Source organism: Spea bombifrons, chromosome 3, assembly GCF_027358695.1.
Source record: "Spea bombifrons isolate aSpeBom1 chromosome 3, aSpeBom1.2.pri, whole genome shotgun sequence".
In the NCBI taxonomy this organism is placed as follows: Eukaryota; Metazoa; Chordata; class Amphibia; order Anura; family Pelobatidae; genus Spea; species Spea bombifrons.
The window spans coordinates 102,872,693-102,887,854 of record NC_071089.1 but is presented as its reverse complement, the minus strand read 5'-3'; the positions used below and the strand labels follow the sequence as shown (position 1 = coordinate 102,887,854).

Below are 15,162 nucleotides of genomic sequence, written 5' to 3'. Positions count from 1 at the left end.
TATGTTGTATTGTATATACAGCGTTGGTATACACCCATACCCACAAAATATTTGGATACACTTAGGGATGGAAATAGGCCCACTGAAATGGGACAGTTGGCAGCTATGTTATTGTATGTAGGGACTCGCCCCCTCATGTTTTGAGTATTCCCCTGATAACATTAATCCGGTTACTACGTGAGAGAATATCGTCTGAAGGTGACAGACACACAATGTCAGCCGCCGTTATTTCGAGCTGGAAAATGCCTCAGTACCCGGGCGCTGTGCGGCAGACGTCGTTCACCCCGACAGCGAGGCTCCGGACAGGGCGCTTGACGGCAAATCCTCTGTACAACTGAAATGAATCGGTGCGGAAGCTGCTTGGCGAGTGAGGCGGATGTGCTGTCACTTGGTTGGTATCGAGGCGGAACTGTTGTGTAGCTGCGCTGTTGCTGGAGGAAAGGTATCGGTGACGGACTGCGCTCTCCAGCCACCTTGCAATGTCCTCCTTGCTGTTCACGTTTCGGTCTCTGGCTGTAACTGGGCTGCGATGTACCCCGGTGAGGGGTAAGAAGCGTTGGCTTAGGCCGTACCTAATGGCCCTGGAAAGACAGCGGAAGTTGGAGGAGCCCCCGAAGCCGGTGCCCAGGTAAACTTACCCGCATGCCTCCTACTCCCATCACTAATGATCTGACACACGTGGGTTAATTAAAGGTCCCGATCAGCAGCTTTTCCGAATCAGAAAGAGTCATTGGCGGTCGGGTTAAAGTCAACATTGAATTTGTTGCAGATCCCGCTGACTTTGGTTATATTGGCCGTTGAGGTTGGTTATAGTAAAATGGCAGAAGGAAGGGACCCGTGATTACATTCTCGGTCAGAGATCGGCGGGTTATGTTTATGATTTAATAGAGAGATGCTGGTTAAAAATTCTTTACATCCTGTCATTACCGGTTGGGTTTAAACATGGCAGAAGGATGTACATCACTGGCCCGTTAAGTCTTTCCAATGACATTTACGTTGTGTGGATGTACCTGTGTATAGTTCTATTCATATATATTGATAGAACCTTTAAATGTATGGCGTGATACCCTGCTCACTAATATTTAACCAAATGAACGCATCTCACGCTGCTGGGTGTCTGCCTCTGACCCGATGTGTTATATGTTATATGTACAGCTGACTGAATGTGATTAAAGGGACAGTTTGGTGAAGATTATTATAATGCATATTATTGTATTTTGTAGGAATTCTATAACCTTTAGAAAGAAAATAAAATCACTTACCTTAAGGAGAAGCTGGTATGCGCTGCCGCATCCAATCACTGGCAAAAAGACCTGGAATTGTTGCGCAAGCCAGTGGTGGGCTTTATTCACTAAATGGGGTGTTGACAGGAACGCTTGTAAGAGAGTTGTGTTTTAGCATTTTGACTTCGCTAGACGTTTTGAATTTCCATCCCAATGAGCTTCAGCCCTGTACAACACACAGTTAAATCAGTTTTCTGATCAATTTCTCCAAAGTCTCCTTAAAGTATACATTATACAGGCCCTGTTCAGTCCTTCTTGCTGTAGAAACTTACTAGTTTTGACCCATCTTAATGAATATTGAAGTAAGGGGTTAAAAGCACAGCTCTTCCCTCAGTAAATAGACCTCATTGACTGCTCATTCAGTTGACACGCGACGACGACGAGCACAACTGCTACTGAGTTCATCTTGATGTTAACATCTGTTGAGTTCAACTGGGTTTCATCCTAACCCAACTCGCCAGGAGATTCTCAGTCTGATGTAACTTGGCTCAACAGCAAGTGAACATTTTGTGAGCACACACATTGCCGTTGGGCTTTGTTGAATGGTGTTGACTTGATTCCGTAACAGGACTGACATTTCAAACCTCAGCGAATAGACCTGCTTTTCCCCTACAGAATACTAAACTGAAAGAGAACGCTTTAATGTTGATGAAGAGATGCTAAACATTTAGAAGCAAACAGTTTAAACCTAGACGCAGGAACCGATTGTGTCGTTACTTTACCGTGAGATAAACACCTCTATACATAACCCGCACTGGATAAAATCACATCATATAAATTATATATATATATATATGTGTAACCAAATAAATATTAAAGAGGCACAAAGGGCTTTATTCGCTAAAGGGAGAGTTGTAAGGAGAGTTTGCAGAAAGTTTCGCTATCAATTCTCACACTTCACCGTTCATTATGAAGGGCTGACGCTGACGGCTTCCTTCACCAAGAAGGCTTGTGCTCGCTCTGTATAATGCATGAACTGATGTGTAGGGAGACTTTCGATTTGAATTATACATTATCGAGGCGCAACCAAGCTCTTTCTACAGCAGAAGCTCACTGAGGTTAGACCTTCATAATGTGTAGTGAAGCCAAGGAGTGGAAACACAACTTTATTGAATACACGCCAAAGAGAGGCTGTTTAGGCTTTAAGTCATGGCTTGTGAGGCATATTGAGGGCACCCTTAGCAGTAACACAAATGAAACACATGTTCCCTTTTTCTTTTACTAGAATAAGAGAGAGTAATAAAAACAGAGGGGGGCTTGATGGCGACAAGCAGCTGTCATATTGGGGGATGGGCTACTAACGCTCAGCTTGCATTATTTTAACCCTTACAACCTTGTCATCTTAGGTCACAGCAGCCAAACTTTGACTATCATGCTGAGATCCTTGCTTTCTCCCAGCGACTGAATGAGACCTTCTCCTTGGATCTGTTGAAGACCGCATTTGTAAACGGCTCATACGTGGTGCAAGAACAGAACAGGCGTCAAGAGCTGGGTCTGGACAAAGAAACGGCTGCTTTAAGTCTGAAGGATAACAACGAGCTCTTTGAATGTGGTTCTGACTTTATTGGATTGTACCTTCGAAATACCTTAGAGCAAGCCTTCCCCAACCTGCCTGCTGCTGGTGTTAAAGCCTTTGTTGACTATCTTACTGGCCAAGAAATCATTAGCCATATAGCCCGGAATATGGCAGTCGAAGATCTGACTCTGAGTTCTGAATGCCCTTTGTCTCCTGCCACCCTTCAAAGAACCTTCTTTGCACTCATTGGCGCTCTTCTCCAGAGCAGTGGCCCTGAGAGGACAGGGCTATTTATAAGGGTAGGTTTGTTGAGTGTTATTTATACAGTTGTAGATTTTGAGATTTCATGTCCGCCGAGGTTTGTTGCTACAGACACTTGTTTTGCCAGTTATGTGTTCGGCTAGATTGCTCGTTCAGGTAGTGTTATGGTAGCCTCTTCTAACCGCAAGTTACACAGAGCCCTAGTCTAGCTGTTGAATTGGGCAGCTTGTTATCATAGCCTCAACTTTGGACGTGGAAAGTCACGTATGGCTGAAATTTAGCTAAATTGTCAGTTTGATAGTAAATCCTTTGGATTACTGGAACATATTATTATTGCTTTATATAGCGCTATCAAATTCTGCACTGCTGTACAAAGGGCATAACAATTAGTATATAACATAGCAAGATGACATACAGAACCAGGTGAGGAGGGCCCTGCTCAAATGAGCTTACAATCTAGATGTTACATGTGCTTAGATTTATTCACTCACTGTGTGTTCTAGCAAGAGGAGAACCCAGGATGTTCTTCCTGTAAACAAAGCACCGAGATCTATTTAATGCCTAGCTAAAGTGGAGACGTAGGAGTCTTCTTTCCATACCAACGTTTCTTCACTGTTAGTGTTGTGCCTTCAAGAGATTCTGTTTCTCCTTTTTATATATGGGTTATTTGCTTTTAGGACTTTGTAATGCCACAGCTGACTGGGAAGGACCTGTTTGATGTCTGGTCTGTTACAGACCCCATGAGCTTGCTGGTGGAGGAATTATCTAAGAGGAACATTGACCTCCCAGAGCCCAGACTCACCAGGCAGTCGGGAGCCAGCACTGTTCTGCCCGTGTACTTTGTTGGTTTGTACTGGTAAGTGTGGCCACGTTGTGAAACTGTCCCAATTGTACAAAACAATACTTTAATCATTGGAGTTTGTTAAATGTCCCTCTAATCGTTTACCTTTAACAAAAATAAACTAAAAAAAACAGGGAAAAAAACCAAACAAAAATAAGGTAGTGTCATTTTACTGCATCGCTCAGGCAATAAATGAAGTGGATTGTCCCCTCGTTAGCCTTGCAATCATGGAGCATTGAGGATGGACTAGAACTTAAAGCGCAAAGCTTTACATGAAACCCGACCTAACACGTGTTTCATTGGTGTTCATAACCAACTTTATTGGGAAACTGGGCCAAGCTTTTGAGTCAGGCATGAGGTTAGCATCAGACTTTGCTCGTGTTGCCCTATGTCTATCTCACCGATCTCAATCCAACCTCAACTTCAATGTTTTTTTGAAATTCAACTTATTTATTATGCGTTTAATGTCTGAAAACTTTCATATTTCTCCCTCATTTTCAGGGGACTTTCTGACAGGAGCATCAAGATGCTTTAGAATTTACATTCATAAATGTCATACTGGCCTTGTCTCTTCCAGGAATGTCCACGTGATTCCATTTTTGGTCGTTAATTTAAATCCTTTCTGGTTTTTATTCAGTTACTTGTGATAAAGATATTGGTTTTTCTAATAGACTATAAAGCAACATTCCCCTCCTTCCAGGAATGGATACTATGACTTATCTTCCCATGACTTATTTGCTACATAATCTCATTCTTTTCCTACACAGTAATAAGGAACTGATTGCGGAAGGCCCTGGGGACTCAGTGCTGGCAGCCGAGGAGGAAGCTGCCCGCGTGGCTCTGCGGAAGATGTTTGGATTTGCAGAGAACAGACGGCCTTGGGATTACAGCGCGCCCAAGAAGCATCTGATTGAGGAGAAGGCAATGAGCAGTGGTTAAATTGCTCCGTTGTTAGACTCTGTCTAATGAACTGAAAATCATATTCCTGATGGCATCTTTGCTTACGGAATTACCACTTATTTGAAGGTGATCACAAGGTGATATGAGAAGTGGTGTATTGATAGTCCGGTTTGGGATGCAATATACCAATTGGGGGCTTGGTCTACATGTCAGCTGAGGTTTGAAAAGTGTTTTTTTCACCCATCATTGTATGTACCATGATAGCCTTTTCTCCCACTGTAAGAAGAATAAAATAACTTAAACTTTTCATTTCCTTTCAGTAAGAATACTCCTTTTACAATACTCAATGTATTCATCTGCACTATTCGTATTTCCGTTTCTTTCACGCTTGAACAACCCCCGTCTCAACACACACACAAAGTTATTAATATAAGTATTACCGATAAGTGTAATTACTCTCTTGACCCCGCTAATCAACATGTAGATATTTCTCTCCATATTTGGTTGTTTTTCTACTTGACAAAGAGGTTTTTGAATTCTGTTCTTTCACGAACTTGGTGGATTCTGTCAAACGCTGTAGAAATAAGTACCATACAAACAAGTTTCTAATGTGGTCCGACCATTGTGTGACACAAACGGCTATCAAATGTATAGATCTTTACATGTACACAAATAATGAGTATGACTCTTTCTGACTACTGACCTCTGGCAGGGCGTCTCTGTGCTTTGTATATAATGCGGGTTCAGTGTAGGAAGACCTGTAGTGTCTTTCTTTTTCTAAAGATCTGTACTTGCTAATTGTTTTCTGTCCTTTTTTACATAACAAAATACAGTATATATAAAGAGAAAAGGATGACACAAACCCTCCCCTTCTTTAATGCTAATGATCTAGAATGTAGACACAGACACTGCTAATGCAAGAATGGACCAGCTCTCCTTAAAGCCCTCAGGCTGTTCATTCCTCCCAGCTACAAGTCTCTCTTGTTTTCTTCCCCTCATCTTGTTTCCCTTGAATTACTATTGATCAGGTATAGCCAATGTTTGGTTTTTGATCTACAACTCCTTATTACCGTCGCAATACCAATTCCACAATAGCGGCTTATGATTGGCTAAACAGTGACACGGATAGCACAGCATCACGTTTTTTTTTATAATTAATAAAACATTTTCTTCCAATTCCTAATATTTATTTTGTGAAATAACAAAATGTGGATTTGTTTAATATAGTAACAACTTTGCCTTTTACAACTTATATTAAAACATAAAAAAGCAAACCGTTACAAATCATTGGTATTACGCAAACTATAAATAACTAATAGAAATATAAACCATTAAAGGTGAAACATATTTATTCACAAATCCCCCAAAAAAGTCTACAATAACTGCAAATAACGGATGGGTTCCACTTTCACTGCATAGTTTACACATACGTTTGCAGAAGTTCACATTGTATATGATTAAAACAAATCTGTGCTTTTTACCAGCATGTCAACAATATGTTTAACTGAAATTGTTGTCAGACATTCAGAAAGTGTATAAGATTGAGTGAATTTATATCTTTAAATGAAAGCTGAGTCCGGATTCGTCTCTCGATGACTACAATTCTAATTGTTACTTATTACTAGTATGGCAATAAAGTAATGGTAGGCACCCCAACAGAATAGAGCAATACAATAAAAGAATATTTGGCTTACTACAGACATGGCTGATAGTTAAATAGATCATGTATGTAAAATAACTCAACGCTAACAAATTCAGTGCTGTATTCATATTGAGAAATTATTGATTTGATTTCAGTTGAGTCTTTATATTAATATGGATAGAAGTCCATTCTGTTGTCCAACAATCTCATACTAGGCATCTATCTATATTTCAGTCATCATAGTCATTGCGATTCTTTTTGGAGGTTCCGCAGATGAATCCAAATAATCCAGCTGCTGTTTGACTGATGCCCACAACGCCCTCCAGCAGGCCGATGATGGCTAAAGCCACAAACACAGTGATGTGGATAATCTTCTGTGTGTCTTCATTCAGCTTTAGGTCGTAGAATCTCTCCTGGACCATTCCAAGGGTGGTGGCATTGCCAGGGTCATGTGTTTGGAGGCAGGTGGTGTTAAGGAACCAGGCCAAATCAAACTTGAGATCGCCAAAAGAACTAATAGGAGAGAAAATTTGCAACATAAAGGAAAGAAGACATGGCTTATTCCTGCTGAGGTAGAACACATACTGTTGGGCTCATTGGGGTTTACATATGAATTTGCCAAAATACATTAAATACGGTCCTTTGGCAGAAATCAAAACTTTTAACACTTTTTAATAAAGCAATAATATCAACAGAACAGTATATACAACTAATTAAAAATCCAGAGTTGAAACCAATGTCTGTTGCACCTGTACAGGCAGGTATATATCAACAAGTATGACCAAGAGATATTACTAAACAAACAAAAATCGTCATCCAAAAAGGAAAAGTTCCAAATCAAAAGCCGCAGCGTTAGGTAGAATCACTGAATGACTCTTCAGGAAAGTTGCACCTAAACTGCACAAGTTATTTGATGGATAATACCTAATAATAAAAAATCTGCCAGGACACAGAGCATGCAAAAGTGCCCAGCGTATGTATGTTTCACGTTTGTCAGCGCTAAAATAAAACACACAAGTATATTCTGCAAAGCACTGGGAGGCTGGGGGCTCCCACTCTGTAAATTCATTTAAAAAAACGGACACGACCATTAAAATAAAGTTACCAACATATCTGAATTTGCTGCTACAGAAAGGTTTACTATTTGCATACAGCGTGGCATTACTATGGAGTAGGTTTGTTCACATCGCACATTTCCTTTTCTGCCGTAAAGATACCTGATATTGGCCAACGTGTAGTCACACTTGCTTATATCGTTGCTTCCGGTTTCACAGATGAGAGGTCCTTGGCCGATGGCAAAGATGGAGAGGATGCTGCAGTAAGCGGCTCCAATGATGCCCACTAGACTCAGCAAGGAGGATGCGAGCATCTGTAAAGAGGGAAGGCAGGTTAAATCAATAACACCGCTGCTGCTAGTAGAGCTGCATTACCCGTTATACCGCAGAGAGTCGGCCGTTCTGTGGTTTTGTGGGGTTTGAAGTTTTGACCAGGTGGGAAAATAAGTAAAACGCTGCTCATACGCACAAATTGTATAAGACATCTCTATCCAAAGCTGCGCAGGTTTGTCTGCCATATTGGTGTTTCTTCTTGGCAGCGTCTCTTATAACTTAACATCCTTCTATACTCGAGTGTACGATTTCTCTAGAGAGATAGGTAATGATAACGCGCCACATCCCTGAGAAATATACGACCAAAGATTCAATTGGCAGCAACCAAATGGTTCTAATGGCGCTCGTTATGAAAACCAAGGTAAATATATCCTGAATTAAATCACCTGTAATCATGCCTTGGTTTCAATTATGATGTTCCAAAGAACCACAAGGAAGTGGTATATCGGTATATATAAGAAAATGTAAATGTTCTTATTCTCTTATAGACTGCACCAAAACCTGCTAGTGTATGTTATGTAATATGCAGATCTTTTTTCCATTGTTAGGGTGTTCTCATCCTTATTTTATTATATGATGAGATGTGTGTGGATACTCGTTACATACCCCACATCTGGAGTTACAGCTGCCTTTCTTCCGTGCAGCCAGTGACATGGCAACAGCGGGCAGGACCTGTGGAAAAGCAGATGGGATTACTGGTTTCTCTATATATTTAAAGAAATTCCATCAGTTTTTATAGTATCAGATCAAAAATAATAATAAAAAAAAATGTGATGTTTTCTTTTTTATAACAGTTCCAGTATCTATATAATTTAATGTTTTGGGGCAGCTGCATATAATGTGTTCTAGATCTTGGCCCAAATCAACTCATATGATCTATTAGACAAACACCCTGACTCCTTATCATACTGCCTGTGATAAAATAAAATGGTTCGGTCTTAATCACCCAGTCGGACACTCTGACTAATGAAGGTCTGTGAGGGAACGGACTTCATTAGCATTGCCATAAAGAATCGGCTCTGTGTGGTGTCTGGGCAGGGAAAGTCACCAAAAAAACCCCACATGACTGACAACAATTGTAGCCATCAGGTCTGGAGATAAAGGAAATTTATTGGAACAAAACCAAGTTTTTGTCAGCATTAACCTACATTCATGTATACAGCGCTGTATTTTATGCTCAAGGAGACAAACATTTTTTTTACATGATGTGAATATTGCTTTATGTCACAGCTAAATAAAAAGTTTAGAGTTTGCAGTGTTTTGTGGGAATTCTTGCCCATTCATCCAGTAGAACATTTGTGAGGTCAGCCACTGATATTGGTTGAGAAGGCCTGGCTCACAATCTACGTTCCAGTTCATTCCAAAGGTGTTTGACCGGCCGGTGAAGTTCTAACACACCAAATTCATCCATGTCTTTATGGACCTTGCTTTGTGCTCTGGGACACAGTCATGCTGGAATAGAAAAGGGGCTTCCTCAAACATTTCCCACAAAGTCCAGTGACAGCGTGCTTTACACCACTCAGTGCGATGCTTGGCATTGTGCTTGGTGCGTGCAAATGCCTGGCCATAGAAACCCATTCCATTGTGCTGATATTAATACCAGTGGAAGTTTGGAGGTCTTCAGCTATGAAATCAGCAGAGCCTTGGTAACGTTTACGCACCATGTGCCTCGGCACTCGGCAACCTCGCTCTGTCACTTTACCTGGTCTTCCACTTCGTGGCTGAATTGCTTCCACTTAACTTCACCAACTAGGAGTTGTGTCCCAATACTTTTCTTCATATAGTGTATATAAATATATATATATATATACATATACCGTATATTTATATATACACACACAGTATGTATTATATATTATCTTGGATCACTTTATTGGGGTCAAACATAAAGGCTTTAGTATCACTCTATCAGCCTGGCTGGTAATGTTGTACTGATTACAATCAGAAAACAATGTACTTGATGGGTCTACATTAGGTAATAAAGCATGGGTCCTAAGACATTATAATGAAGGGAAGTAGTTTAAACTGCAATTTAAGAAGTGCGACATGCAGAGATGTGAGATATCACAGCACAAAGCAATGTTTCAACAGGTAGAACACACGTTTGTTCCATGCCTGAAAAGAAAGACATTTCTTGAACATTCTTATGTCCTGGAAATATTTATTACAGGTTATTTTTCTGGGGGAGAGTGTGATAAGGAAAATCCCTGGCAAGACAAATTGTTTCATATCAAACCAGCTCAGTTTAATTATTTGCTATAAGCCGCTTCTGGGAGTGAGTGTGAGTACTCCATTAGGTGCAGTTGTTGGGTTAGTCTGTGTGTTCCAAATGTGTTTTTGGTCACTACAATGTTCATAAATGTAATGTGGTGGGGGCTACATTGTAGAAATGACTTGGGCCCCCTAACCACTACCTCTTGATTTCCGTCATTAACCTTCATGGTAACCATGTGTTTGGTATAGTTAATGTGGGGGAGCAGGAGGATACGTACCCCCGATGGCACAGACCTTTCTCCGCATGCGCTCTAAAAGTCTGTATGTGCAAATTAAGCAGTACACTGGTCATGAATCATTACAGTGACATATACAGCCCCCCACCTGGATATTACATATGTATCTGCTGTGCCATCTATACCTACGCCACTGATATCAGGCATTTGGCTGGGGTTGCCATATGAGATGAATGCTGTGATGGATGCCACTTCGTGTCCATCACTGCCCATAAAAATCTACACAAACATCCATAGGCATGAAAGCTGGCATTTTCCATCTTCCTAATTAATCGAAAATATAGCAATAATGCACTATATGCAGGAGGGCCCCCGTGTCTTACAAAAGCTCCCAAAAGCTTCTTGGTGCATAAGTGAGCTGTTTGAAATTGGCACTAATACCTTTAATGACATGTGACTTCTCTAATTACCTTTTCACCCGGCAATGTGTGTGACTGGCTTGTGTGTGGGTAAAAAGTGCACCTTGTGTTTTTTTCTCCACTAAAAAAATCACATATAACGGAGCACCAGTTTCATACATGCTCCAAAACATGTTCCGACTCACTGGCAATAAGACCTAAAACATATACACTAAGAAGGGGCTGATGCAGCTTGCAGAGGAAGGCCAGCATTTTATGTTACACCACTGCCAATATCAGGTTTAGGGCCATAATGATAATATGGAAAGTACATAACTATTTCATCTATATGTCAAGTTGGATGCATTGAAGAGCCATTCACAAAGCCCAGAGGTGATGCACGAAAGTGGATCTAACCTTACATCATAATAAAAAATACAGATAATGGAGAATCTTCGTACTACAATATGCAGGACACAGCTCGTAAGTTAATGTGGAAGGTCGATGCCTTCATGCATAATTAACAATACACCCAAAATACCAACAGATACTTACCAACAAACCTCCTCCAACCAGTCCTGGAAGCCACCACTCATAACACGAGATGGGACTATACAGAAGTCTTCCATCCTCCACATAGTCTGCAATTAGTGGAGTCAAGTTGAATGCTATGGCCAACAAGGCCAGTATCAATAAAAAAAATCCATTGCATGATGTCCAGGTTTCAACGCAGGTCATTCTGCTGAAGTCCGAGTCTGCTGAGTCTGCTGAAGACCGATACTAATGCCTGCTCTCAGCTCATGTTAAACAGTAAAGTTAAAGTTTAGCAGAGAAGAGGAAGTCTTAGGAGCCTTAATTGAGATCATACAAGTCCAGAGTTCAATTGCTCCAGGAAACCATCTAATATCCAGGTGATGCTCAAAGAGTACACTGCATGACCCGTATTAAGCAACAGTAATTCTATACAGCTTTCCAGATACCATATTATCTCTACTGAGACGTAAACCATTTAGTAGTCAAATTGAGTACATTGTAATCCAAATAACTGCATTTCCTAGAAACTCTTCAATCGAAACACTCGTGGACCTAAGGTGTGTTCTTAACTGTCCTTTGACCAGAGTTTCCTATCTGCCATTCAGGGGCTTTACTTTCACAAGTGCATCAAAGTTATGCTTGGGACTGGCAAAAAACGTATCTACTTATTTACGCAATCACCGGCTACATAAAAAGGTCATACTCTATACATTTGAGCGATCTCTTTTTAAAGTGTTTCTCAATGAGCAGGAACTTTTAAAACATGTATGAATTACTAACCTTATATAATAAACTGCAAAGAAACTACACATTTCTTAATGTATAAATAAAAGATATACCGATATTGGTGTAAATATATTCTTGAAAATAGATTGCTAACAATACAGTAAATTATAAATATTTACTTTCTCATTGCCAAAAAACAGCTTCTCTTTGCCAACTTTGTCCCCTAACATCTTATCATTACCAAGGTTGTCCAGCTTCCCCGTGCCAACAGTTTTCCAGTGCCAACTTTATCCCCCAAAAAGCTTCCCAGTGCCAACCTTGTCCCAAAAACAGCTTCCCAGTACTAACTTTGTCCAAAATAACAGCTTCCCAGTCCCCTATCAGCTTCCCAGTGGCAACATTCTCCAACCCCCCCCTCCTGCAACAACTTTCATAGAGGGTGGTGGATACTATGGTCCCACTACAGCCATGCCCAAAAGACTGCATTTTTCCTCCCCTGCACAAAAGGCTTTAATGTAGCCAATTCAATTCCTTATGTCCTACACCTAATGGTTTCACACCGTGACCAGATCATTTTTATAAGGGCAATATTATTTGCTCTGATCACTGGATTTGTCATCTATAAAGCACATTTTTTAGTTTTTCCTCCTAATTCTCCATTTTATAGTTATATATATAACTATACTAAATAACCCCATCTACTGTGATTATAGATAAACATAAGCAAGATTATGTATCTTTAGCTTTGTATCTTTATCTATCTTTACAACACACAGTATATGAATATGATGGCCAAATATATTTTAACTTTTTTATTGCATAAATAATCCTCCTGTTAACCTGTGTCCAATCTACTGCCAAGTAACTTATTGTTGTTCATTTAGGGAGCCTTTGTAAGGGTATGTGGAGAGACGATTAGGACAGAAAATGATTAGATTAGAGACCACATTGAATCAAACAGATTATATTGCATGTTTATCGGGTTTATTGTACAGGAGCCTTATTCCTTTTAGAAGCTCGGAGAAGCACTAGGGAAGCAATAGATGAACACGGTGTTAATATTGCTGTTTGAACACAAAGGAATTTTTCAACAAAGGACTTTGGATATCTGGAATGAAAAAGAAAAAAAAACTTGTTTCCTTATTGTTATATGTTCATTAGATTTTTATGGCAGACTCAGTAACTGCCAAGTACTATAAAAGTTATATATTATAGTAATAATCTGACAGTGACATTAATATTAGATCATTAGTTAGAACAATGTGACGTTTGCTGAATCATCACATTTACAGAACATAGATGCAACTGGGGTTATGTATAAAAGTGATTCTGGCACAGTTTTTTTGAAAGTATTCTTATGACTACAGCAGACTTTTTTTAATTTCACCATTTCTTGGTCCATATAGCTCTATTTTATGTCTTTAGGAAAGGACAGGCAACATTCAGCTTAGTTGGCAAGTCTAGCTGAGTGGCCCAGTAATGAAGTAGCTCAAACACCTCCATCAGAGATCCAGTCTTGTTAAAAAAACCAAAAACTCATCTTCAAAGTATTAATGATAGCTAGGTGGCTATACATAAAACTGTTATAAGACATTCAGAAAAGTATTAGGTGGTGGCCCAAAATGAATTAATCAGGCAAACCAAATGTTAGTTGCCCTTCTGCCCATTCTGATAGCCCTTCCCATTTAGTGCATCACATGTCAAGGTATTACACAAGAGGTGGATCATTGACCATGATTGGACCATTCCTTTTGCTTCTATCGGGTGTTATGGTGATAACTGAGACCTTGAAATTTAGCCCCTAGTCTATATAGTCAACTTTATTTTAATCATTGTAATGGTAGATTTAAGGATGATTTGCAATATGTGGCACATAACTTAACTCTAAAGTGATAAATATTATTCAAAATTATTCAACTGAATGGGTATGACTATGCAGCGGGAAAGTGTCCTAGGATTTTACATCCATCCATGGACAGATGACACTTTTGGCTGATTGAAGACAGGTCCAAATGGCCACCCAGCAAATGTCTAATAGGCCAGTGACCCAATGGCGCTTCCTAAATACCTTCATTGCTGCTTATGCTGTGGGTCGTGTCCTTTAATGTGCAGCTCCTCATTGTGCAGTGTGCATCCAACGTTATTGCCATACCAGGGAAGTCCATCTACAGGAACAGGGTCTGGACACGGCTAACTCCCCACACATTTTCCCTTTAAATCTGGGTGTTTCTCACGATGTCAGCGTGAATGCCCACTGACATCAACGAGAAAGCCAACTGAGGGCAACATGAATGCCCTTCAGCAGGAATACCCCAGATGTCAGCGGGACCTCCCACCGCTGCAGTGGGCAGTCCTGGCCGTGTCCCAGAAGGGTAGGCTAAGAGTACCTGGGGCCCACAAGTTCCCAGGTATGGCTATTTCTACAAAACTGCATATTTCTGCCACAGGTGACACGTAAATTATTATTTTATTATTATTATCTTTTATTTATATAGCGCCAACAATTAACGCAGCGCTTATATACAGGCAGCGTTATGTTACCAGGTGTTCAATAACAGGACTCGGATGATCCGTATGTGAATTCTGATTCTCCCACTTTCCTGAAAATACTCATACTTACCTTTTAAAATGTTTATAAACACAAACATACTTTTTTGTGAGACTGCGTTTACTACAGGAAGCTTATGAAAAATGTATATTTATGTAGGTAACATATTGATTATAATACTGTATTAAGGGTGAATTAATATTATTATTGTCTATTGCCCTGCCTGTGAGCTTCTTGTGGTGCCAAAAGTTAGAAACACAAAATAGTCTAAAATGTTTTTTGTATGCTGTAGCATTAACATTACCCTTCACTATATGCAAAGGGCCTAACCCAAACAGTGAAAAACACCCAAAGACCATTATCCAGACTAGCAGTGGCATCTCCAACAATCATATTTAGGGGGCCCAGGGACAGAAGTAGGGTGGGCAATATATACACATAGGTTGCACCCACAGTGGCCTCTTCTCAGAGTCATAGGTCTCTGTTCATTCAGGGCTCCTCTCAGTCTGGCTCTCACACACCATGTATTCATTCTCTTTATTCTTCAGGCCCAACACAGTAACACTCCTGCCTATACACATCCTGGCTTCCACTTGCCTTTGCTTCCACACATTTACTTGCCCTTAGAGATACTTGCTTTAACATAAACACTTTCAAAATACAAACATACACACT

The 15,162-nt window shown here is 40.2% G+C and overlaps 2 protein-coding genes across 2 annotated transcripts; one reads left to right on the top strand and one right to left on the bottom strand.

The window, feature by feature from the left end:
- Window positions 1–337: 337 nt before the first annotated feature.
- Window positions 338–5,499, top strand: MRPL44 (mitochondrial ribosomal protein L44). The gene is made up of 4 exons (XM_053459814.1): window positions 338–628; window positions 2,630–3,098; window positions 3,738–3,916; window positions 4,669–5,499. Exons 1-4 carry the CDS (start codon window positions 480–482, stop codon window positions 4,838–4,840), a joined length of 969 nt encoding a protein of 322 aa, XP_053315789.1. The 5' UTR covers window positions 338–479; the 3' UTR covers window positions 4,841–5,499.
- Window positions 5,500–5,966: 467 nt separating this feature from the next.
- On the bottom strand, window positions 5,967–11,475 carry TM4SF20 (transmembrane 4 L six family member 20). The gene is made up of 4 exons (XM_053459817.1): window positions 11,235–11,475; window positions 8,438–8,503; window positions 7,661–7,812; window positions 5,967–6,956 (listed from the first exon to the last, which is right to left on the bottom strand). Exons 1-4 carry the CDS (start codon window positions 11,415–11,417, stop codon window positions 6,674–6,676), a joined length of 684 nt encoding a protein of 227 aa, XP_053315792.1. The 5' UTR covers window positions 11,418–11,475; the 3' UTR covers window positions 5,967–6,673.
- Window positions 11,476–15,162: the final 3,687 nt, after the last annotated feature.

What these genes read in the sequence shown, in the direction of transcription:
- TM4SF20 (XM_053459817.1), bottom strand. Translation starts at nt 11,417, where the DNA reads ATGACCTGCGTTGAAACCTGGACATCATGCAATGGATTTTTTTTATTG. An exon ending in TGGTTGGAGGAGGTTTGTTG is followed by an intron (nt 8,504 to 11,234) that starts GTAAGTATCTGT and finishes GCTTTTCCACAG; the next exon opens with GTCCTGCCCGCTGTTGCCAT. An exon ending in TACACGTTGGCCAATATCAG is followed by an intron (nt 6,957 to 7,660) that starts GTATCTTTACGG and finishes CTCTCCTATTAG; the next exon opens with TTCTTTTGGCGATCTCAAGT.
- MRPL44 (XM_053459814.1), top strand. Translation starts at nt 480, where the DNA reads ATGTCCTCCTTGCTGTTCACGTTTCGGTCTCTGGCTGTAACTGGGCTG. An exon ending in GGACAGGGCTATTTATAAGG is followed by an intron (nt 3,099 to 3,737) that starts GTAGGTTTGTTG and finishes ATTTGCTTTTAG; the next exon opens with GACTTTGTAATGCCACAGCT. An exon ending in TACTTTGTTGGTTTGTACTG is followed by an intron (nt 3,917 to 4,668) that starts GTAAGTGTGGCC and finishes TTTCCTACACAG; the next exon opens with TAATAAGGAACTGATTGCGG.